A 26,344-nucleotide genomic window follows, 5' to 3' on the forward strand; every position below is an offset into this window, starting at 1 on the left:
AATGTGGGGGTGTGGGACCACCCACTGTGGCATGAGAAACCTACCAGTGGCCATTGCATCACAAGCTACCCATCATCTCCTCAACTGATACCCACTACTCAGAGCTCCTCAGTAAGGGGTGGGGCCTGGCAATCACCGGCCCCATCTCTGCCAGGGTTTGGGCTGGCACCTAAATATTCCCACCCCTAGTCCTGGGCTGCTCTCAATCTTGGTCAGGGGAGCTTCTTGTCACAGTGAGCAGCAGTCGATGGAAGAGATGCATAACTGGTCGGAGCGCTGGGAGTGAGAGATGGAGTTCTAGGCCTAAGTGGGTCAACTGCATGGCCAGGCTCGGGAATACTGTAGAAGGGGCATGCTGTGGGGGGGGGGGGGGAAGAGCCAGAGGATGGGGAGGAGTACTGTGAAATGCATCTTGTAGACATGGCGTGGCTATCGTGTGCATGAATTCACAACAGCGTTGGTTACCTACACACCACCTGCCTAGCTATCCATTCCGAGGAGCAGCCCAGTTCCTTTCAGGAAGCAATAGAGACTTCATTTATAAAGCTGCCCCCAATTGAATCTGATTTTTAAGATAAGAAAACTGAGCCTACAGAACATAGACACTGCATTTTCTCAAGTAGTCACTTAAAGATGTTAAAATCACCATAGTCACCTATGATGGTCCCTATTATGTCAAAAAACTATAGATCAGAGAAAGGTAGGTCTGCATAGACTCTGAATAAAAGGCGGGCTCTCTGTGTCTCAGAACAGGCAGTCTCAGAATACTGATATTTCAGACTGATGGAGATGTAACGTTCCTGCCATCCTCATGCAAACCTCATCTGAACAAACCTCCAAAGACAGTCATCAAGAGTACTCGTCTAGACTCTTCAATTCTCTATCCTTAGCCTAAGGATAAGCTGGGAGCTTGCCTTTGAAATCTGGCTGCCACTCATCCGTGAGCGTCCCACATATCACAGAGGACAAACTCCGTCCCTAATCAGTTCAAGGCCCCTGCAAATGTAGGATGACCTCCTGCTCGGCCAGTGCTTGCCCTGAGTGCATTTTAGGCAGGTGACCCTTGACTCACGAGTATTGGTTCTCACGGTACAGAGTGTGGGAGATGTAATACACCTTAAACCTGATTAAAAACTTTAAAGTGTCCATCTGAGCTCGACCTTTTCACCAAAGCAGTACATGGTCTGCAGAACTGACGCCCTCGCTATTTTGCTTTTGGACCCGGGAGCAGCCGGGGTGGCAAGGTCGTGCTTTTCAGTTCGGTCCTGACACTAATATCCAGCCATTAGCCGGTACAACCCTGATGGTTGGTCCTGTGATGGAAAGGTTTCCTGCCAGAGCGCCTGTTCCCAGACCTTTGCCAATGACCTTGTACGTTACAGCTGAGAAAGGAGAGTCCCAGACTCCCTTCCGCCAGCAGCCACGGCCTGTGGAAGCCGCACGGCAGGAGGCGCACGGAGAACGTGTTGGGATGTGGAGTACACACTTTTCATAACCAGCCACTGTAATTATCAAGGACACTCGAGGCAGCGTGATCTGACACAGCTGTCTGGGCCGTTTTCAGACCCACAAAGTCCATGGAGAGAAAAGAGACCGTTTAACCCTCCTCCCCAAACTGCAATTTCAGATTGGTAAATCAACTTGGTAGTTGAACTGCTTCCAGGGGCCTCTGTTCCGAAACACCTCTGTTCATCTGTGCCTCGTCCCAGAGTCCAGCCACGCTAACCACTGTCGTTCCCATCCCGTGAGACAGTGTAGTCTCTCTGCCCGGTCACCGTCCTGTCTGCAGAATGTGCCGTTACTGGACGCTGGTTGAGAGGTGTTGGAAACAGCCAGACCGTGACTCAGTTTCACGGAAGTCCGGGAGGTTAGATGGCATTTGTTAACCGAGCCTTCCCACTCTCCTCCAAATAACTTCTGATGTTTGTCTTTTTCAATTCAGGCATCATATCAACGTTTCTTCATGTCCACCCTTTCGGAGCCAATATAGAGTATCTGTGGTCATACATGCAGCAGCTGGACTCGAAGGTAAGTTCTTTCTTTGACTGAACTTTCATTGTTGGAACTTGGCACGTTGCTTGCTGCAGGTTGATGCTGTGTGATCTGCATTACTACAGAGCCACATTCCAGGACCTCCCGAAGACCCAGGGTTTGGGCAGACCGTTGTCATCTCCTTGTTTTTGCCTTTATATAAAGAAAAGTCAGTTATTTAAAGTGACAGTGACTTGTCACTGTCAACAGATGCTAAAGTGCTTTGAAAAGCTTGTGAGAGATTTGAAATCACAGATTGGCCTGAAAGTTTCTGAGACAAGGGGGAAGGCATTGTGAGAGTGACTGATGAGGCCGGTTCCTTAGGCCATGTTCACACGAGATTCCGTGTGAGAGACTTCACGTGGAGGGGCCATCACTGTCGCTAGCTTAAAGATCTGATATGATGCTCAAGAAAATGCTATCAATAGCTGTTTTAACATTATTCTAAGTGTTAAAAAATAAAAAATGGCTGGTGAGTTATTCTCAGCTGAGCCCCTTACGGCTCACACTCGGAATCAGACATCATCATGCCATTTTTCTAAAGTTCAGCTTTCTCGTCTGAAAATTAGCAGTGTTTTTTGGCAAATGCAAAGAGACAGAAAAAAAAGGTGCAATGTCTGTGTTAAGGTGAACAGTTGAGAGGGCCTGCTGTTGCTAAAGCCACTTCCTTGCCCAGGGCTGGCTGTGAGAGCCACAGGAGCGCTGCTGACAGCAGCTAAGGAGGGAGCCAGAGAAGACTGGCCTTGTCTGAGCAGCTGCTCAGCCTGCAGCTCTGTGTGCCTGCAGCCCCTGCAGCTCTGTGTGCCTGCAGCACCTGCAGCTCTGTGTGCCTGCAGCACCTGCAGCTCTGTGTGCCTGCAGCGACATCTAGGGCATCCCCGGTACTCAGTGGTTAGCACAGATTGCAGGATCACATTATCACACTGCATCCTCGTTTGATGCTGAAGATTTCACCTACACATGATCATAGAGCTGCTGGAGCTCCAGGTAGACCTGGTATTTCCCCTCTGAGAGGAAGCATCTGGAACTGCACGTGGATTTTTGTCAGACATTTTGTGCCTCTCTATGAAGGATGAAAGGAGTTAGATTTTAGACTTTAAAATTTGTTCTGTTTGTACACATTAGTTGTACATATTAGGGGAGCTTAGCGTGGTGTTTTCCTAAATTCCTGCAGTGTGGATTGGTTAGCCACCTCCTGTCACCCCTTCCCAAGAGCTAGTAATCGCTATTCTACCTACATCAAGGGTTTGTTTCCAAATGAGTGAGGTGTAGCACCTGCCTTTCTGTGCTGGCTTATTTCACTTAACATAATGTCAAGATTTCACTCTTTATAGATGAATAATTCTATTCCACATACCTATTCATCTGTCGATTGACACCCAGGCTGATTATATAGCATGGCTATTATAAATATTATAATAGGATACATGAGTAGGTAGGTATCTCTGAATCCTAAATAAGATTTCTTTGGGTAAATACCTAGAATGGTATAGTTTGATCATAAGAGTTGTATTTTTAATTTATTCAACATTTATTTTATGTCTTGGTTGCTTGGCCTGCATGTATGCACACCATGAGTGTGCAGTGCCTGTAGAGGCAGGAAGAGGGTAGATTCCCATGGAACTTGGCTTATAGATGGTTGTTAGGTACAACAAGAACAGTTAGTGCTCTTAACCACTGAACCATCTCCCTAGTCCCTACGTTTAATTTTTTGTGGAAACTCCATAATGATTTCCATGGTGAATGGACAAGGTACAGTCCCACCAGTAGCACATAAGGGTTCCTTTACCTCCTTCCTAAGCAGTATTTGTTATTTGCTCTCATAGACCTTCTAAACAGGGTGATATGGAATTTCCCTGTAGTTCTGATTGGCATTTCTGTGGTGGCTAAGAGTGTTAAACATTTTCATATATTGGCCATTTGCACTTCTCTTGAAAGCTGTTAGTTCAGTTTACCTGCCCATTTACTGACTGAATTATTTCTCATTGTTATTGTTACATATATTCATAAATATAATTACAACAGTTAGAGTCCATTTAGTGTTGCTCCGATGTGTATGTTTTAGGAATGACCACTGGTATTTGATAATCAATTAGGGGTTCATCCTTGGGAAAAACTAATTGCTCCTTTCTCAGTAGTCATTAATTGCCTGTAGTTTTTCATGTAGGGGTGGGACCTTGTTAAATTTCTGCCATCCACCCTGGCATGGCACGTCAACTGGTACTGTCATTGTTCAGGTCTTGTCTGGGCTACTGTATTGTTGAAATGACATGGACGAAGGCTCTCTATCATATATAGAAGACACAGTCTCACAGCCGGCATCCTCTGGCTCATAAAATATTTTCATCCCTCCTCTGCAGTGGGACTGGGCGTGGGTAGTTCTTCTTGGCATTTTGACCATATCTGGCTTTCTGTAATGGCCTCTGCTGCAAAAAGAAGCTCCTTGATGAGAAGCAAGAGCTACACTGATTTGTGAGTATAAGGAGAGCATTTAGAATGCACTTAGCAATTACAATGGTTTAGGAACGTCGCAGTAGTACATTGTCCTCTAGGTTCCATGGGCGTGGCAATGGATAGTTGGCTAGGTTTAGAGTAGCAGGCATGCATTTCCTCCTATTGGGCAGACTTTAATCCAGTAGAGAGTAGTGGGTTATTGCCAAGATATAAGTGCCACATTGTACCTGTGGAGATGTCTTATTGTGACTCCTAGACTCTTATCTGAGTAGGCTCTGACAGCTGCATAGCACTTTCAGATACTGTGGAATGCTAATCCTCAGGGAAGAGGCTTCCAGGTCAGTTCTGGCTTGATCCTACAAGTCCTGAGTTCAAAGTCAACAACAGGGACTTACCTTCAAGTTCTGGGAAGTAACCAAGAGCAAGGGCAATAACCTGTAATTCTTTTGTTGGTTGATTTTTTTGAACTCCCCTGACCAAACAACTCAAAAGGAGGTTTACCTTACCTGATATTAGAGGTTTTGTTAGATAATTTATGGTTCTTGGGGGAGCATTAACACTTCAAGTGACATAACTTTATATATCCACATATGCTTTTTGTATATTATATGTAATTATAGGTAAGCATAAACTGCAATTCCCTATGACTTAGTCAAACATCCTTAGTGGTTTTTATTCCTTTTACCTCTCTCTTCTTCTATATTGCCCTCTGCCCATTTTCCTATTTCCCTTTTATAGCACCTGTATTCAACTATCCCCATGTGTGTGTGAGACACTGTTCTTAGGGAGACATGAAGAAAGATCTATTCACCCCAGATAGGTCCACATCATGTAGCCAAAAAAAAAAAAAGGTGCAATGTCTGTGTTCAGGTGAACAGTTGAGAGGGGCTGCTGTTGCTAAAGCCACTTCCTTGCCCAGGGCTGGCCGTGAGAGCCACAGGAGCGCTGCTGACAGCAGCTGAGGAGGGAGCCAGAGAAGACTGGGAGCCAGAGAAGACTGGCCTTGTCTGAGCAGCTGCTCAGCCTGCAGCTCTGTGTGCCTGCAGCCCCTGCAGCTCTGTGTGCCTGCAGCCCCTGCAGCTCTGTGTCCCTGCAGCCCCTGCAGCTCTGTGTCCCTGCAGAGACATCTAGGGCATCCCCGGTACTCAGTGGTTAGCACGGATTGCAGGATCACATTATCACACTGCATCCTCATTTGATGCTGAAGATTTCACCTACACATGATCACAGCGCTGCTGGAGCTCCAGGTAGACCTGGTATTTCCCCTCTGAGAGGAATCATCTGGAACTGCACGTGTATTTTAGTCAGACATTTTGTGCCTCTTTATGAAGGATGAAAGGAGTTAGATTTTAGACTTTAAAATTTGTTCTGTTCGTACACATTAGTTGTACATATTAGGGGAGCTTAGCGTGGTGTTTTCCTAAATTCCTGCAGTGTGGATTGGTCAGCCACCTCCTGTCACCCCTTCCCAAGAGCTAGTAATCACTAGTCTACCTACATCAAGTGTTTGTTTCCATGAGTGAGGTGTAGCGCCTGCCTTTCTGTGCTGGCTTATTTCACTTAACATAATGTCAAGATTTCACTCTTTATAGATGAATAATTCTATTCCACATACCTATTCATCTGTTGATTGATACCCAGGCTGATTATATAGCATGGCTATTATAAATATTATAATAGGATACATGAGTAGGTAGGTATCTCTGAATCCTAAATAAGATTTCTTTGGGTAAATACCTAGAATGGTATAGTTTGATCATGAGAGTTGTATTTTTAATTTTTTTCAACATTTATTTTATGTCTTGGTTGCTTGGCCTGCATGTATGCACACCATGAGTGTGCAGTGCCTGTAGAGGCAGGAAGAGGGTAGAAGAGGAACTTGGCTTATAGATGGTTGTTAGGTACCATGTAGGTGCTAGGAATCAAACTATGATCCTCTGGAAGAACAGTTAGTGCTCTTAACCACTGAACCATCTCCCTAGTCCCTACGTTTAATTTTTTGTGGAAACTCCATAATAATTTCCATGGTGAATGGACAAGATACAGTCCCACCAGTAACACATAAGGGTTCCTTTACCTCCTTCCTAAGCAGTATTTGTTATTTGCTCTCATAGACCTTCTAAACAGGGTGATATGGAATTTCCCTGTAGTTCTGATTGGCATTTCTGTGGTGGCTAAGAGTGTTAAACATTTTTATATACTGGCCATTTGCACTTCTTTTGAAAGCTGTTAGTTCAGTTTACCTGCCCATTTACCGACTGAATTATTTCTCATTGTTATTGTTACATATATTCATAAATATAATTACAACAGTCAGAGTCCATTTAGTGTTGCCCCGATGTGTATGTTTTAGGAATGACCACTGGTATTTGATAATCAATTAGGGGTTCATCCTTGGGAAAGACTAATTGCTCCTTTCTCAGTGGTCATTAATTGCCTGTAGTTTTTCATGTAGGGGTGGGACCTTGTTAAATTTCTGCCATCCACCCTGGCATGGCACGTCAACTGGTACTGTCATTGTTCAGGTCTTGTCTGGGCTACTGTATTGTTGAAATGACATGGATGAAGGCTCTCTATCATATATAGAAGACACAGTCTCACAGCAGGCATCCTCTGGCTCATAAAATATTTTCATCCCTCCTCTGCAGTGGGACTGGGCATGGGTAGTTCTTCTTGGCATTTTGACCATATCTGGCTTTCTGTAATGGCCTCTGCTGCAAAAAGAAGCTCCTTGATGAGAAGCAAGAGCTACACTGATTTGTGAGTATAAGGAGAGCATTTAGAATGCACTTAGCAATTACAATGGTTTAGGAACGTCGCAGTAGTACATTGTCCTCTAGGTTCCATGGGCTTGGCAATGGATAGTTAGCTACGTTTAGAGTAGCAGGCATGCATTTCCTCCTATTGGGCAGACTTTAATCCAGTAGAGAGTAGTGGGTTATTGCCAAGATATAAGTGCCACATTATACCTGTGGACATGTCTTATTGTGACTCCTAGACTCTTATCTGTAGGCTCTGACAGCTGCATAGCACTTTCAGATACTGTGGAATGCTAATCCTCAGGGAAGAGGCTTCCAGGTCAGTTCTGGCTTGATCCTACAAGTCCTGAGTTCAAAGTCAACAACAGGGACTTACCTTCAAGTTCTGGGAAGCAACCAAGAGCAAGGGCAATAACCTGTAATTCTTTTGTTGGTTGATTTTTTTGAACTCCCCTGACCAAACAACTCAAAAGGAGGTTTATCTTACCTGATATTAGAGGTTTTGTTAGATAATTTATGGTTCTTGGGGGAGCATTAACACTTCAATTGACATAACTTTATATATCCACATATGCTTTTTGTATATTATATGTAATTATAGTTACGCATAAACTGCAATTCCCTATGACTTACTCAAACATCCTTGGTGTTTTTTATTCCTTTTATCTCTCCTTCTATACTGCCCTCTGCCCATTTCCTATTTCCCTTTTATAGCACCTGTATTCAACTATCCCTATGTGTGTGTGACACTGTTCTTAGGGAGACATGAAGAAAGATCTGTTCACCGCAGATAGGGAACCAATGACAGATCAAAGTAAGGATAACACCAAAGTCCAAATTGGTGCATCATTGAGTTTTATTGTGTTACTTATCAGAACAGAGATGACGTAAAGATAGTTGTATCACCAAAAGCCCGCTGCAGGATGGGTGACCCCTCACAAAAGATGGAAACCTGGAGCACACTACAAAACTTTTAGGCTACTCACCAGGTTGCAGAGTGTCCTTTTCTGGTAGACCAGCTGCTCTCCACCATTTCTGTGCAGTTCGGTGGGCTTGGCTTTCTTCCAGACAGTTCAGCTGGTCTGAAAATGCTTTTCAGCACTTCTTACTGCTTATATATACCTGGGAAGGGAGGAAACTATGAATCTGGTCAGTTTCAGGGACTTCCTGAAGCTATTTTTAGTTTTTACTTCATGGGCTTATATTGTTTCTGATCTTAGATTAAATTCTTCCAGCATTTCCCTATTTTGTATGATGTTAGCTATGGGTTTTTCATGTACAGCCTTTATTATGTTAAACCATAAACTAATGTATTCAAAAATTTTATTATGAAGGGATGTTGACTTTTATAATATGTGTTTTCTCTACTTACTGGGATTATTTTTATCCTTGTTATATTAGTGTGATAAATTATATTTAATGATTTGTATATGCAGAATCACTCATAACTTCATCATTGTCGTGGTACTTAGCTTTTTGCTGTGCTGCTAAATTCAATTTGCTAGTATTTTGTTAAAAAATTTTGCATCAGTGTTTATCAGAGATGTTTCCTTTCTCATCATGACCTTGTGAGGTTTGGTAACAGGGTAGTGCTGGCTACATAGAATGAGTGTGCCAAGGTCTTTGAATTTCAGTTCTTCAGAATAGTTCACGATGAATCAGCATTAGTACCTCAGAAGTTTTGTAAGACTCAGTAGTAAAGCCATGTGACCTTGGACTTTTCCTTCATGGTAGATATTTTAGTATGGATCTCATCTCATTGCTTGTTACTGGGTTAGTAAGGTTTGTGTCTTTGTAGTACAAATTTGGTGGGTCACTTGTGACAATTCTCTTAATTGTATTTAAACTATCTGTATTGTCTTGAATTTCATGAGTTTTTTGTATAATCAGCTTTTGAGTTCTCTGTAGATATTCTGTTTATTTTAATTGCTTTGGAATGTGCTCCAAGAGAATTTTAAATTTTTCCATAGTCTTTGTGTTCTTTCACTGAGATTTCTGGATATGATGGATCAGCTGCCACTGCTTTTGTTGGGGGAGGAGGGGTCTTCTCAGAAAGTAACTTTCTCTGATCGTGGTCTCAGGATGTCAGTTTGTTACATAATGTTGGCTCTGAGTTTTGTCTGGGCACTTTAGACAAGTCTGCTTGTAGGTTCTTTGACTGTGTTTGGAGTCTTTGGACAGTTGTAGTCTGGTGATACAGAGAGATTCACTAGCCTCTGCAGGCCACACAATGTGAGCACACAACAGTTCAGGCAGGTACGATGGAGCTTGGAAGGGCCATGTAATGGTGTCCCCTGTTGAGCTCTGGGGTTGGTATAGACCCAGACCCTACATGAGGAGAGACAGAGGCAAGAACCTCAGCTCCCACTCTGGGATGCCCATACTCAGTCCTGACAATAGTGGGTGGTGTCATTAAGGCACCGTGGCTGGGAGACATTTAAATAGAATAGCAGTAGGAACTGGGGTTCTTTCTGCTGCCACTTGGGAATGCCCACCAGCAATGGGACCTGCAAAGCGTCTATCTGTGGATGCCTATGGACAAGACATTTCTCCCCTCTGATTCCCTTCTTCTGTAGTGGACATAAGCTGGGCCTCAGCCAGAGCCTTCCTTCATCCCAGTATGCTTAGGGTTGGGATAACAGCCTAGCTACGGTGTGCCAGGCTCCTCAGTCAGCCCTGTGGTCAGAACAGTGCTCCCTCCTGCTAGGGTAGGAAAGGTGCCCGAGAGCCCGGTATGCGGGAGGGATGTGGGAACCACATGGACACCTGCTGTCTGTCAGTGGTGGGATGAGCCTTGGTCCACATCATGTAGCCATGGTGAAATCCCTAGGACCCCAGGGCAGTTCTAGTAGAGAAGACAACAATATAGTTCCCTCAGGAAGGAAGGGCCCAGGGATTCCCTTCACCTGCACTGTTGCCCACCCTCAGGGAAATTCGCACTCCTCAAGCCTGAGGTAAATGTATCACAGAGGACAGGCAAACTGCCGGGTGCCAGGGCCTGCACCACACATCCTCTCTAGCCCAGCGAGCCTACGGGGATATTTAGGCTTTTTTTAATCCAGAATTGATGAATTCTGGAATCCCATGTCTTCAGAGCTTTAAAGAGAGAGCAAAATAATAAGAGGGTTTTTTGCCCTCTAAGCATTCACCAGGGCTTTGACTCCACATCAGTTGCCAAAAGGCTCACAGTCCTGGCTCTGCAGGCAGCCTGGGGATGCTGTGGGTCTCCAAGGCAGCAGCCAGGCCCAGCGGCCTCCGGTTAATCAGAGTGAACTGGGAGTCGTGGCCCTGGGCAGAGCTTTGGTTACCGCTGCGTTACGGCGCCATGGCTGTCCCACCACCACAGAATTTGCCGCCTCTAATAAAAACGCTTTGTGGAGTTTCCACTCAGAGCAACACAACTGTAAGCCAGCGTTTAGATTCTCTTCACCCCTCTGCTGAGGGAAGCAGGAAAAGCAGGCCTGGTGCAGGCCTGTAACGTAACTGCTTTTACTACCATTTCCCCGAAGGCTGCTTATGGGGATGAAAGTGATTGGGAATGGAAGGAAGGGCAGGAGAATTAATTTAAATTATGCTGCCCATGTAAATTGTTCATGGCTCCTAAAACCATGTAGCCCAATAATAGGCCATTTTCCAGTTAAATATTGTTCTTGGTAATGACATTTGTGCGCCCCACACCCCACACCCTTGGCTTTTTCCCAGCTACCCACTCTCACTCACCCACCCGTCTTTTATCAGAAATGTGAGGCAAAGTCAGGCAGGGCAAGGGCTTCAGGAGGCTTTGCTGAATCTTCAGAACAGACAAATCCATTTGACCAAGGTTTCAGTCACCTTGGAGTGGAATCCCAGCTGTGAACTAGCCATGCCATCCTCCCCATCCCACCCCCACCCCACTGATATTAAGCCACACAGACACTGGAGCAGAACTGTGGCAACTGGCTGTGTCCTGCCTTTCCTGCTTCGCTCCCTCTAACTGCTCAGCTGGCTGTTAACAGCAGCATATATATCATGGTGATGAGTATATGAGAACCAGCCCTAGTCTAGAGCAGTGGTTCTCAGCCTTCCTAATGCTATGACCCTGTAATACAGTTCCTCATGCTGTGGTGATTCCCAACTGTAAAGTTATTTTGTGGCTACTTTATAATTTTTGCTACTATTATGAATCATAATGTGTAAATATCTGATTTGCAACCCCTGTGAAGGGTCATTTGACACCCAAAGGGATTGCAACCCACATGTTGAGAACCACTGGTCAAGAGGCTCGTCTCCAATTTACAGCCTGAACCCCAAACTCCTAGTGTGGAAAATCTGGTTCCAAAACAACAGACCCATATGACAACAGATGCTGCCAGATGCAGGCAGGCCTGCCTCTGTGGCAGGACACCACATCAGCTTGGGTGCTCAGAGATGTAGGTGAGCATTTTTCACCCAGAAAAGATCATCGGCATTTTAAAAACATCCCTCTGCACATGCAGAATTTCAGCATCTTTCTAGTTTCCAGGAGATCTTGATTTTGCCTTTAATGGCTCAGTGTTCTCTCCTGGACTGTTGGCGGATGGCGAAGGTGGGTGAAATGTTCCTAGTGGAATGTTTAAATTTCCCACATGAATGCTCATCACCATGATATATATGCTGCTGTTAACAGCCAGCTGTCACCGAGCATTAATGAACTATTGCTAAGACAGACTGTAATGAATGTGCTTTTTAGATAGCATAGCACCTCCAGAAGGGAATAGACTCTCCACTTAACTGCAAAAGAGGGAAAAAACAAAACAAAACAAAAAAACCTCAACAGTAAGAAGCAGAGAGGGTCTCATGATACCCAAACAACACTAGGACATGTCAATCTTTTTCATGTGGTTACTCCTCCTGACCAGGCGGGAACAGGGCAAGCTGCCAGCATACAGCAGACATATAAGCTTGAGTTCTGCTCTCAGAAAGCTTATAGTTGAGAAAATGGTGTAACACGTAAAAAAATAAGAGTGCTTGACTCACATGCACAAGATCCTAGATTTAATGTCACAGTCCCACCCCCACCAAAACGTATTGTTAACTAACTTGAAAACCAGACATGAATGAGTAAAGTACCAACTTGGGCAGGGTGAGATCGCAGTCAGAGATCTCAGAACCCGAGAGAAGAGCAGCCTGGAGGCCAGCTCTGGCCAGAGCTTCCTTCTGAGATGTGAACCAATGTGGCATCTCATCCCTTCCTTCTCTTGTTATTCTTCAAAGTCCTCTCCTCCTCTTAATCCTTCCTTGTTTATCTTTTCCTCCTCTGAGCCTCCCTTCCTCTTCCAATTCCTTCCTGTGTCCCTTGTAAATCCTCCCTTTTGCTCCTCTTCCTTCCTCGTCTACACTGACTACTTATCCTACGGCGTCTGTGCTTGCCGGTACCATGCTTGATGCGGGAATGAACACGATTCACACCCACTCTAAAGGTCAAAAGCCAGTGTGTCCTGTGGAAGAACTAGGGCTTCGCACTTGGCCTCGCTGACTCCCCAGCCAGACACAGCCTGGGCTGGCATCTTCTCAGCACCCCAACGGAGAGCCCTTCCTGGTCCCGCCTGCCTTACCTGACAGTATGGGACATACCGTCGCTCCATCGCCTCACTAACTTGTGTGCCTGCGTCTCCAGGCCTGGTGAGGAGGCTGTAGGCTTGAGGTAGAGCCAACAGAGCAGGGAACAAATGCAGCCAATCTCACGGGTTTCCTCTGTGATGTCACACCATGGAAGCCCCCAAGTTATTACGGATTTTCTTTTCACCTGTTTGCTTTTGTAATACTCATCACAGTTCACGCCTTCCTGAAGGAATAACTATCAGAAGCCTGAGAACATCCTGGTAGGAAGGGACATTGTGGGAGGAAAAATGACGAGAGGTAGTGACTTCGTAAGGAAGATGAGATGAGGTAAATAAAAATACTGCTTATTCCCAAGTGCAAAACATCCTAAAAGCATCACCAGGAGCTGGGAAAGACCTAAAAACCATCACGCTGGCCTAGAAGCAGTTTCTCATCATCTTCCCCGATGTGCATGGTGACTGCCTTTAGGAGGGGTCTAGGATCATGTAAAAGCCCCTCATTTGCAATCTGTGCTGGGTGGGACTTCATCTGAAGTGCTCCTCCCCTTCACCGTACAGCAGAGCCCGGCTCTTGGCTGACACTACCAGCAGCAATGATAGCTCACTACACTTGGGAAGCTTAAGGGACTTTAAGACTCAGTTTCACTGCTCCCGGGGTAACTCACTTAACGCCTTTCCGCCTCAGTTTAACTGTCCACAGTTTTTTGTGTTACATGTGTTGACTACGTGGCCCTTGAAGATGGCGCAGTGGGAAAAGGCACTCGCCACGCAAGCCTGATGACTTGGGTTCTTTTCCTGGGCCCCACATGAAAGTAGAAGGAGAGAACAGATGACGTGAAGGTGTCCGCACACTTCCACACGCACACTGGCTTTTGTGCACCCGCAGAAGTGAGAAAATTAATAAGAGCAGCATGGAGTAAATAGTGCATAAATTTGCTTGCCGTTCATTTTCTACTACAACAGTGCGCCCAAAGGCGCCTCAGTTTGAGCTCTGTGCCACAGCCCAGCGCATAGGCAGGTTTTCAGTGGTTCACCCCAGAACTCACACTAACAGGAGAAGCCAGCACTCAGATCAAGTTTAGAGCATTTAGTGAGTTTCTTGCCAGTTAATCCCTAGTCTTATGAATGAGAAAACAGGTCCAAAGAGTACAGTACCTAGATGTAAGTGTTGGCCATGGCTGCCCATTGCCTGCGGTCCCTTTGCTTGTGATTTCTGGGGTGGTGCTCAGCAGCATGGAAGTGTGTGTATTGGCTGGTTTTGTGTCAACTTGACCTGAGATAGTCATCAGAGAGGAAGGAGCCTCGGTTGAGAAAATGCCTCCATGTGATTCAGCTATATGGCATTTTCGTATTTAGTGATCAATGGGGGAGGACCCAGCCCGTGGTGGGTGGTGCCATCCCTAGACTGCTGGTCCTGGGTTCTGTAAGAAAGCAGGCTGAGCAAGCCATGAGGAGCAAGCCAGTAGGCAGCTCCCCTCCATGGCCTCTGCATCAGCTCCTGCCTCTAGGTTCCTGCACTGCTTGAGTTCCTGTCCTGACTTCCTTTGATGATGAATATCAATGTGGAAGTGTAAGTCGAATAAACCCTTTCCTCCCAGGCTTGCTTTTTTGGTTATAGCATTTTGTTGCAGCAATAGAAACCCTAAGACAGTGTGCGTGAGCTGATCCATTTAGAGTTCTCAGGGTTTGGTTGTTGGTATGGACATCCATCTACCAGTATCCACCACACAGAAGCCCAGCCCTCCTCCGCACAGTCCCCTCACTGCCAGCATTACCCCATGAGTACAGAGGCATGACCAAAAGGCTGTTGTTAATCCTCTCCATGCAGCCTTCTGATAAGAGCACGGCACTCCAACTATAATGCCTGGACCCAAGCCAGCCCCACACTCACTCTGTGGCTCACCCTGACCAGGTTACCTGACCCCTCAGTTTCCATATTTGTAAATGATTGCCTACCTCATGAGAGTGTGGTTAGAATTATAGAACCTCGGGGTGTTTTGGTTTTAAAAATCTGGTTCAGCAGATGCAGAGATCCACAGCCAAGCACTGGGCTGAGCTCCGGGAGTCCTCCCGAAAGAAAGGGAGGAGGGATTGTGTAAGCCAGGGGTGTCAACGTCATGATGGAGGAACCCACAGAGACAACTGACCTGAGTTCGTGGGAGCGCATGAACTCTGGACTTAGGGAGCCTGCATGGGACCAACCTAGGCCCTCTGCATGTGTGTGACAGTTGTGTAGCTTGGTCTGTCTGTGAGGCTCCTAGCAGTGAGATCACTGCCTGTCCCTGGCACGCTAAGCTGGCTTTGGGGAGCCTGTTCCCCATGCTGGATTACCTTGCCCAGCCTTGATGCAGGGGGAGGAGCTCGGTCCTGCCTCAACCTTGATGTGCCATGCTTTGTTCAAGCCCATGGGAGGCCTGCCCCTCTCTAAATGAACATGGAGGAGGAGTGGATGGGGAGGGGGTAGATGGGAGGCAAGGAGAGGGAACTGTGATCGGTATATAAAATAAATGAAAAATTTTAGTTTAAAAAAAAAATCTGGCTCAGTCATTGTTAGACCTTCCCAGGCAGCTGCAGAGTGGCTACATGTGCTTACTGCTGCAGTACCACAGCCTCCAGAGTAGACAATGTCTCCAGTTGCTTATTTCCCTTCAGAAATGTAGCGGTTTCCCTCCTTCCTAAGATTTCCTCCTGTGTTCCCCAGGGAGGGAATAGTTACCCTGGATACTGGCTATTGGCTCACCCCACGCTGCCTCCTCACTGCTGTGGCCTCCGCTTGATCTGGGGGGAGACGGCCCCTCCAAAGAATGACGCCCGAGTTTGACTGGCATCACCTCCTATAAGAGAAAGAAAGGGGTTTGTGAAGGGGGTACCATGCCCGAATAAAGCCTAACAGAACTGCCTCTTCCTTAAAGTAAGGAAAAAAGATTTAGAAAAGGGAAGAAAAGACTTGTAAAGGGGCAACCTGGCCTCATAAAGCATACAGAAACTGTCTTTCAGCATGAACTTTGGAAAAAGGATGTTGAAAGGTTCCTGGAAAGAAGTGGTCCGGGCTGGAGAGAGGGTCAGCAGTCAAGAGGACTTGCTACTCTTCCGGAAAATTTAGGCTCAGTTCCCAGCACCCAGGTGGTAGCCACAGCCATCTGTGACTCTAGTTTCAGAGGACCCGATGCCCTCTTCTGGCCTCTAGACACTGCATGCCATGTAGTACCCAGACTCAGCAAGCAAGACACTCAGACACATAAAACTTGGGTTGTTTTGTTTTTGTTCTTTAGGGAAGGAATGATTGCTGTAAAGAGGTAGACATGACTGGCCTGATTTAAACAGTATGTGACCTGTATATCGATAGCAACACCACAGATTACTCAGCTAACCTGTACAACCTTCATGTTTTTAGGTGTGTCAGTTAGGTAAAGGAAATGTCTCGTGGGCCTAACACTGAGTTTGACCACATATCTCCTGTACTCATCTCATGTGGCCTTGACCATAGACCTTGACCTTCTGTCACAAAACTTCAGACACTAGCATTATTGTCTATCCATGTACTAGATGGAGACAGAGGGGTTTTTTGTTTTGTTTTTTGTTGTTGTTGTTGTTGTTTTTGTCTCTTATTTACTTGAATTACTCCTCCCAACCACCCAGGAGGGTGATATTTCTATTACACATGGAGGAACTGAACGTCATGGGTACTAAGTGAGCTGCCCAAGACCACGCTGCTTGAGGCTCAGGCCAGAGTCTAATCCATGACTGCCTGACTGAAGCCTCTCAGAAGACTTGCTGGGGGAACTCATTAAAAATAGATTCTCTGGGCTACATTTCTAGAACACGAACCCAGGGTCTCCAGAGATGCAGCTAAGAAAGCTGCTCTCTGAACAGGAGCCCCAGGGGGCTGGTGTTTCACAGAAGCACCTTTCTTGCCTGGCTGGCCACTCCAGCTGAAGAGCAAGCATATAAAGCAGACCCGTGTCCAGGCCCAACCCACATGCCCAGGTCTCTCTCAAGCTGTCATTGATATCAGCCACACATACCTCATGGAGTCTCATGGAAAGAAGTGAGGATGTAGAAGAATGTGCTCTTCCAGTGCCTGTGGAAAGGGGGTACTTTGCAAGGTCACTGTGAAAACAGTCTGTTTGGTGGCTTTTTTGTGAGTCTAATGATCCTTCTCACATGGTTTTATGGTGCAATGCATTCAGATTTCAAATTATTCACACACACAAATATCAGACTACAGTCTATTAGGGGATGGGGAGATGGTTCAATGGTTAAGAGTACTTATTGCTCTTCCAGAAGACCCGAGTTCAGTTTCTATTACCCACAGCAGGTGGCTCACAACTACCTGTAACTCAAGCTCTAAGACCAGACACCCTCCTCTGGCACACCTCGCTCCCCCCACACACACACGTATAAATACAAGTATTTTTAAAAGAATATAATCTATTTTACCTTTCAGAAATGCCTCTATTTAACTAAAATTTTACAGTGTAGGCTTAGGAATATTGAATATATATGGAATGTTTTCCAGGTGAATGTTAAATATGGTTGATTTGACATTCTCTTAGAAGATAGGCCAAAAAGAGAGCCTTAATATTGCTAAATGGGAAGTGTAGAATCTACAACAGTCTCTCTGTGGCAGTTACACCATGAAAAATGATCATCACTTTGATTCATGGCGCAGTTCTCTGTGCCCAAATCTGTGCTAAGCCAACAGCTTTGACACCATCCTTATTAAGTTTTACTCCCATCTGCTAAGGCTTAAAGAGACTAATTATCTGTCTAAGGTTCATTTAACTCTTAACAATAGCAGACAGGAGTTTCAAACAGTACCAGCCCCCAAATTAGCCATATTGGTATACATGTTCTCACACTGTACACCAGATTAGGATACAATCAAGCAAACAAGAACAGTGACTGTGCTAGACAAGATCAAGTTCATTCGTTCTTAATTTAAAGCAAAATTCATTATTAATGTAAGAAGTCCCTGCTTTTTAAAAAGAAAATCTAAGGAAAATTTTGAACTAAAACACTTGTCTAGACATGGTGACATTTTTTTTTTTTTTAATGACTGGCTATCAAGATTTTCACTGCTATACATTTGAGGTTTAGTCTTCATTTCTAAATCTTTATCATCTTTAAGAGAAAGAGTTTGAATAGCAAGAAATCCACCCTTAAGGCCTCTGGTTCCCGATGAGCTACAGAAAGTGTCTGCCCCAGGCGGGTGAGGCTGAGCACAGCAGCGGTAAGGATTTGTTCTGAGTCTTTCATGTCAGGGAAGGGTAAGACATGGCTCTGCCTGCCAGGCATCTCTCCATCTACAGGAAGGGTGAACCCAGAAACTCCTGCCTCACCCCACACCCACGCTGCCGGCTGCTCACGGATAGGGCAAGGGTCCAGAACTTCACCCTCCTGCTTGACAGCCCAGGAGAAAACGAAACGTCTCAGTGGAGAGTGGGACTTGCCTACGCCTGTCCATTTCTAGTTTTCAGGTGGACTCCTTTCCCAAAATTGACTTCTCTTTCTTCCTAACAGATATCTGCCAATGAAATCGAAATGCTTCTGATGAGGCTGCCACGCATGTTCAAACAGGAATTCACTGGCGTGGGAGCAACGTTGGAAAAGAGATGGAAGTTGTGTGCCTTTGAAGGAATTAAAACGACCTAACTGATGGCCAGGAAAGCTGGAAATGAAGGGGTCCGAAGCCAGCCAGGGCTGGACGAGAGAGGAGCAGGAGGGCTGGGGTTGGCCAGCGTGGGACCTGTGTGTAGCCACCAAAGCCTTGTTCAGTGACATCTGTGGCGTTTTCTTGTGAGTGGAAATGTAATTGTGTACCAGTTCCTTAAACTAGACAAAGCCTCATACTTTGCTATGACAGACCTGTCCCTATGAATACCGAGCAATGATTCCACAGTCAATGACCACAAAAATCTCAAAATAGGCATTGTTGCAAAGTAGAACACCGAGCAAATGCTTAAAGTTAATGGCGGTGTAGCAATGGTGGTTGCTAGGCTACAGAGTTGTATATGTAATGTATAGTTGAAAACATTAAATGACATTTTCCTGAAGGTCTTTCTGTTAATAAAACAAAAAAACCAACAAAACAAAACAAAAAAAATGTGATTTTACAGTGGGAAAAAAAATCATACCAAAAGAAAACTTGAATATGTGTCTGAACAGTTATTGTATTTTGTAAATTAAGTTATATGCTGTTCCAGGGACTTTTGCCTTATTGCAGAGGCAGAAAACTATGATTGGACTCCTTGAGAATGCTTTATCAAGGATATTATTTTTCTAACGTAACAGTTCTCCATCGTGCGTTCTTTTCACATGGACTACATAACAATTTTCATAAAATGTGACTAGAGGGAAGAACTACATCTGCTGTCCTGTGCTTGGTATGTAGCATTCAGGTTTATGCATCGAAAACCATTCGGAAAATATTCCTCTTACAAATTTTATAGCAAATATATTAATTTTTTTCAATAAATCTTGACTTCTACCATATTGGTTTTGTGTAATTGTTTTGGTTGATACGTTTTTATTCCTTCTTATAAAATCCTTTTCTCGTTTTTTTTAGTCCTGTGTACTAGACCAGCACTTTAAATGTATTCAATAAGAGACAAGTGACGCTAAGAGAAAAAGCATTGCTAAAAATAGAACACATACAGTCGGTGTTCAGAAGGTGCAATGCAGGAGAGAATCCAGTACTGGGGTGGATGTGGCCAAAGGACCAAGATAAAAGCATCTCAGTGTAATCACTACCAGCCTTACTGTTGTCTTCTGTCCTGTGGGCAGGCACTGAGTACCCCGTCAGCTCATCTTGTCGCTGTGGGATGTTTACATTTGTGTATCTTCTGTAAAGCATGTGTTAAGAAAGGAATGGAGTCAGTCACACAAAAGCTCATCAATTTAAACAATCTGGTCTTCCCTCCTTTGGCCACCAAGTAGAGGAGAATGTGGCTTTAAGTTCCCTTTCCTTCCTGCTTTATTATATAAAATCCCCAAAAAGACAAGTATTCAAGATATTAATTTTAAATGAAACGTTTCCAGAAAGACAGCTGAACAATGAATGGTCTTTGAAGTCATGAAAAGATAGTCATGACTATCTTTCCTATTGGACATTATTACCCTCAGGTTCTTTTTATCGAACCCTGGAAAATGAAGACCCTTATTCATAACTCTCATAGCGTCTACCGGTGTGTTTTGTTCAGGCTCAGTGCCAGCACTGTGTGTGAGGAGATGAGTGAGGAAAGACCTCCTCTCTCCTTAATGCACCCAAGTTTGTATATGTGAGGTTCGTGGCAAGGAGGATGTGAAAGGGATGCTGTAGGCACCCAAGCGAATGCCGTACCAACTGGGCATGGTGGCCCATGCCTACAATCCCAGCGCCTAAGAGGCTGAAGCAGTCGGATTGAAATTTTTAGGGAAGTCTGCTCTACATAGTGAGATCCTGTCTCAAGAAAGCCAACAAAAGCAAATCCTACTATCACATTAAATACTGGTGGCATTCCCTACCACCCAATGGTGCCTGTGGCCCTCATCATGATGACAGATTCCTGGACTATGACGGTCAGAAAGCAGAAGACATCATTTATAGATAATGCTGTTATAAGGCAGCCTAAGGGGTTCACCTGAAAATGGGGGGTGTGTGCAAATTCCATACATATTCTAGTCACGGTGATAAATTGTTGAGTAGGGATACAGAGGAGGGTCCCACAACATGGTTGGTTCTGACTACGAACATGGGAGTGGTTTTCTGCATGCTGCATGCTTCTGAGCATGTCCGGGACTTACATACATCATGCAGGGAGACAGCACAGAGTGGAAACTATAACTCAGGCTCTGAACTTAGAAGTGAGTCTGGGGGAATACACTCACATTGGTCTGGAGTCTCCATTGTGTTTGTCATCCCAATTTCTTTAATCCTGGTGGTAACACTATATGAAGATATTATTAAATTATTGTCCCCTTTTGTCACGCATGGAAAATGAAGCTTGGACATTTATATAACTTGGCTTTCTTTGCAGTTTGCAATGTTAGTCTGAGATTTAAATCCAAGGTAGACGCCAAAACATGTTCTTCTTTTTACTTACACATTCTTCTAGCTCAGTCTGTTCCCAGACCACTTATGACCCCTCTTTTCCTCCCAAAGGTAATAGCTTGGCAGAATCTTGCCTATATTTTTATTTAAGTTTATCTTTTGATAAAAAATATATCATATGCTTACTTCAAACATTCGTAAGTGTACAATTTGGCAATATTAAACACATTCACAATGCCAATCAATCACGCCTCTCTGTATCCAAAACTTCTTAATCACCAACAAACATCTAGCCCTGGCAGCTATCTCTCCTTAACAAACAATAATGTTGTACTCATTCCCACTACTGCCAAGTCCCTGTACTTCCTTTATCTTCCCAAGTCTGCCTCGTGTTACAGCGTGAGTCCTTCTCTGTCCACCATCCATTCAGCTTTTGTCTTCAACATCCACTCACACTGTGGCAGGTATCACAACCTAACTCTTCCTGTAAGGCTAAATAACGTTCCCTGGTTTGGGAAATCTTGCTGCCTCAGTTCATCTTTGTCGTCTTCTACTGCAGCAAAGAAAAACCGCCAAGCTATATGTGAAAAGAATCAAAACCAGCTTTCAGATGTATAGAAAAGCATGGTTTCATCTGCATCACCCCATTAGTTTCATCAAGGATGATAAAAATGAAACAACATCCTCAAAGAACTAATAAAATATATATTAAAAATGAAATGACAAGTTTGCAAAGATGGTATTAATTGTTGAAAATACTCAAATTCTACACAATGAAATATAGACAAAATGATTTTCTTCATAATAAGAGTTGGGACTGCCTTTTGAGAACAACATCAACCACTTACCCACCAAGATGTGTCCATTGCTACAGCAGTGACATGCCTGTCTTGAGGGGTAACCAACAACTGCCTGACTAAAGGCTCACTCCACAGGAGGGAACTCATGCTTGGTACTAGAACCCTAGCTGAGAACCAATATGGTGTGTTAGCTAGGGTTCCTGTGGCTGCAACAAAACACCATAAACAAAAACCAAGTTGGGGAGGAAAGGGTTTATTGGGCTTACACTTCCACATTGTAGTCCATTACCAAAAGAAGCTGGCAGAGGTGCTCAAACGGGGCAGAAACCTGGAGGCAGGAGCTGATGCAGAGGCCATGGAGGGGGAGGGGTGCTGCTTACTGGCTTGCTCCTCATGGTTTGCTCAACCTGCTTTCTTATGGAACCCAGGACCACCAGCCCAGGGGTGGTCCCACCCATGATATGCTGGGCCCTCCTCCACCATCACCAATTAAGAAAATGCCTTATAGCCAGATCTTATGGAGGCATTTTCTCAGTTGAGGTTCCCTCCTTTCAGAGGACCCTAGCCTGTTCAAGTTAACCTAAGACCAGCCAGCACACAATGGTTAGAGAGGTTACTGACTGTAGGGAAGAACCTACTTCTATCATTTTGCTAAACTGATGCCGTATCAAACTTCTAGATGCTTAGACTCATAGATTATTCTAACTCAGGCCCCTCCAGAGAAGCTTCTTTGTACAGGAGATGACAATTAGCACAGAGAACCACAGCTGGCCAGAGTGCAGAGAAGTCTCTTTGAAGAACTCAGCCATAAATGAGACAACTGTATCATACTTCCTCCCCATGAGGCTGACATCCGAGAAGAGACCAAGCCTAAGAGGCTAAGGTTGGGGAGGACAGCTGCAAACAGTATCTTCTGCTCATTACAGGGCTGTTGCATGCGTGGAACTCACAGCCACTGCAGTTGCCTATACAAGACCTGCTGCACAAGTCAGTCTAGTCGATATTCCAGCATGAGCTGGGGGCGGGGAGCTCACAAAGTCTCACTCCTACTTGAGAGGCTGCTATAGCTAGGTAATGGATGTGGGGGAGAGAAAACCCACATATTTATATATATATAAATAGAGGGGTTTGTGCAGAGTGGATTTGATCAAAATAAGATACATTCATGTGTGAAAAAAATGAAAGAAGGATAAGGGTTAGAGAGGAAAGATAGAAAGTTCAGGCTAAACAGCCTCAAATTGGCTTTTTTGCTTGTTTAAAAAGCTCCGAATCTTCGGGTGTAAGTATAAACTTTAGAGCAACCACAGAAACAAGGAAAGTAAAAAAGGACCATGGCCAGGGGAAGGGGAGTCCAGAGGGAGGAATAGCAGGATACAGGTAGTATGAAGAGGGATATGGAAAAATCAAGGGGGCTAAATACAGAAGAAGAGGGAAGGATGGGGATAAATAACACTAAGGATGTTTGGAAAGCCTAAAAGACAAGAGCCATGGACCATCTAACTCCAACACCAGGCATGAGAAATCTCCTTTGGAGTTGTTGGTCAGGGGAGTACAAGAGATGTCCAAAACAGTATGGGGTATTGCAGTTGCTCATGGTCACCTCCAAAGATCCTATGGCTCATGACACGTACTTCAGACACAAGAAGATTTGAGCTGGAGCTGACCTTGGAAGTCTCCTCACTGGGGACTAGCTTTCATAGTACCAGAATTCTACAAGTTGCCAGAGGAGGGAAACAACCCATAGTCCTACCCAGCTATGATGTCTATGATCCAGCAAAGCAGTATATTCCTAAAGGTACAACAGTGGCACTCGTATCTTGGCAGTAACCAACAACTGTATAGTTGGACATAAGATCTACTCAACAGGAGAGAATCATGCCTGGCACTGGAAACCTAACCAATACTGCCCAAGGCTGGTGAGGTCATTGATCTGAAGAATGGAACCTACTACCACCACTTTACTACACCAGTATAATACCTAATTGAATTCTAAAACATAGCCAAATGTATTAGTTGCTTTTTTTTATTGCTGTAATAAAACACTGTAATTGAGGCAATTTATAGAAAAAAAAAAAAACGTGTTTACCAGGTCTTATGACTTCAGAGAGTTAGGGGCAATGATACTGTGCTAGAGGTATCAGCCATCAGCCATGGCAGCCAGAGAAGAGGCTGAGGGCTCCCATCTTGAACCACAAACACAAAGCAGAGAACACACACTAGGCATGGTACATGGCTTTGAGACCTCAATGGCCGACCCAATGACATTGCATCCACACCTGCTAAACCTACTCAAACAGTGCCACTCACTGGAGACCAGGGAGTCACCTAGCTGCACCCAGAGGTGACATTCTCATTCCAGCCACCACACCACAGATCCGTGTAGCTCTCAGCCCTCATCAGAGCAGCTTCCCTTTGCAGCAGACAGAGACCATGGCAGACAATCATCCCTGGTCAAAATGCAGAGAACAACCAACAGCAAGGTGCCCAGCCCCAATGGACACATCTACAACACAACACAGTTTCTACACTAACGGCTCAGAGAACAGTTTAGAAGAGGGGGTGGAAAGATTGTAAGAGCCAGAGAACCAAGAAGTCTTCTGTGAGATTCAATCTCCTAGAAGTGGCAGGGAAGCTATTCTCTGAAACCACAACAATATGGTTGCCCAAACAAGACCTGAACAAGTATAAGACCAATAGACATGCTAACATTGTCTTCGAGTTTCTATTGCTGTGATGAAACACCATGACCAAAATCAAGTTGAGGAGGAAAGGGTTTATTTGGCTTACGCTTCCACATCACTGTTTATCATTAATGGAAGGAAGTCAGGACAGGAACTTAAGCAAGTCAGGAACCCGGAGGCAAGAGATGATGCAGAGGCCATGGAGGGGTGCTGCTTACTGGCTTGTTTCATATTGCTTGCTCAATCTGCTTTCTTTTAGAACCCAGGACTGCCAGCCCAGGGATGGCACCACCCACAATGGGCTGGGCCCTCCTCCATCAATAACTAAGAAAATGCCTTATCACTGGATCTTTGTTTTAGTTAGTTAGTTTGTTTGTTCATTTGTTTGAGACAGAGTTTCTCTATGTAGCCCTGGATGTCATGGAAGTAGCTCTGTAGACCAGGCTGGCTTTGAACTTACAAGGATCCACCTGCCTCTGCCTCCAGAGTGCTGGGATTAAAGGCATGTGCCACTACTGTCTGGCTACAGGCAGATCTTATGGAGGCATTTTCTCAATTAAGGTGTCTTCCTTTCAGATAACTCCAGTTTGTATAGCAAGTTGGAATAAGACTAGCCAGCACAAACATGGGATGGGGAAACTACCAATAAACAGTCAGTGATGCTTCTAAATACAACACAAGAACCATATGAAAGACACAATACCACCACACATGGCAGTCGGGGCCAAATGCATTCAACAGTAAGGAAACTGTGCTCTACGCTGCCATTCTCCATGAGGGTCAACAAGGTACACAATCTTCAAAGATTAAAAGAACTATGAATTATGTATTTTTAACCCAAAGAAACATTACTGGGGGAAATTACTGTAGTAGCTAGAATAGACAATAGTGTTATTTTACAAAACATACATTATTATTGTAGTTGCTAAGGGTTTCATAGTCAAGGACTCCAGTACATCTAGTAATTACAGACTGATTATGTTAATCAAATTAGCTGTTCTGTCCAAGCAGTTAACTGTTGCCTACTCGGTAAAGATGCCCAGAGAAGCACAGATGTTCACACATGCCAGTCACTTCTTAAATAATGTATATTCACTGGGACCAGCCTATAATGGAATGTTCTAACTCTGTGGGAGAAAAAAAAAACAGGCCCACAAAAATAAATTGCAGACAGTTTACAGTAGAAAATAGTGTTTTACTATACAGAGCAGAAAAAGTGGTTAATGTACAATCGAAAGTGCATCACATGTAATGAAACGTATTTTTTGTCTAGCAAATATATTTATTGTGCTTTGAAAATTGTAATATCTTCCCCTGCACAGAGACATTTCTATCAGAAAGCTCGTTTGCCGTGTGAGGGGGAAACTCTTCTTCTTGTTTACTGTAGTTGTCTATCTCCCTATCAGCCCACAACACTTGTCAAGTTCACTTAAGAAGAGCTATGTGTAGATAAGAATGGGACGGAATTGGGGACCAGAATATTCCATCTCATCTGCTTTAACACCTGAGGGAGTGCCATGTAATCCATGGCATCTGGAGGCAATCTCATTTTTGAAAGCATTTTTCTTTACAGATGAAAAGTCAAAAAATTGGCCAATTTAAGGCTTTTACCAATAAATAAATCTTTTACCTTTGAGTATATTTACGCATAAGCGAGCATTTCTTCCTCTTGTGTGCTTTGAGATAGAACGTGAAGTATGGCATGGGAAGTCAAACATTGTCTTTGAAAGGAGATAAGAGATGAAAACAACTGCGGGCCATTCGTTAAACAGACATTGATTGTTATGTCAAATCAACGCATCACGGATTATTTTTATGATTTACAATCACAGTAAATCAAGTTTCAAGTATGGAGTGCTATGAATTCTCACTGAGAATAATTGCCACTCCCTACGGCTGAGCAGAAACTGGTTAGGATTTTGCCCCATGACCTGTTCCTCAAGCACATGATGGAAGTTTTAGTTCAATGCACGCCAGTGAAAGGCTGGGCCTGGTATGTGGGCAGAAT

The 26,344-nt window shown here is 44.5% G+C and overlaps 1 protein-coding gene across 10 annotated transcripts in view; it reads left to right on the top strand.

The window, feature by feature from the left end:
- Enox1 (ecto-NOX disulfide-thiol exchanger 1) overlaps nt 1-19,318 on the top strand; it is a 565,632-nt gene extending 546,314 nt beyond the window's left edge. For all 10 annotated transcript variants that reach the window (XM_076545410.1, XM_042285220.2, XM_042285223.2 and 7 more), the window contains 2 exons: nt 1,943-2,028; nt 18,347-19,318. In XM_076545410.1, the coding sequence (XP_076401525.1) occupies nt 1,943-2,028; nt 18,347-18,478 (218 nt within the window). In that variant the 3' untranslated portion in view covers nt 18,479-19,318. The remainder of the gene's footprint in view (nt 1-1,942; nt 2,029-18,346) is intronic.
- The last annotated feature ends 7,026 nt before the right edge of the window (nt 19,319-26,344 follow it).

The sequence above is a fragment of the Peromyscus maniculatus genome, chromosome 9 (assembly GCF_049852395.1).
Source record: "Peromyscus maniculatus bairdii isolate BWxNUB_F1_BW_parent chromosome 9, HU_Pman_BW_mat_3.1, whole genome shotgun sequence".
Classification (NCBI taxonomy): domain Eukaryota; kingdom Metazoa; phylum Chordata; class Mammalia; order Rodentia; family Cricetidae; genus Peromyscus; species Peromyscus maniculatus.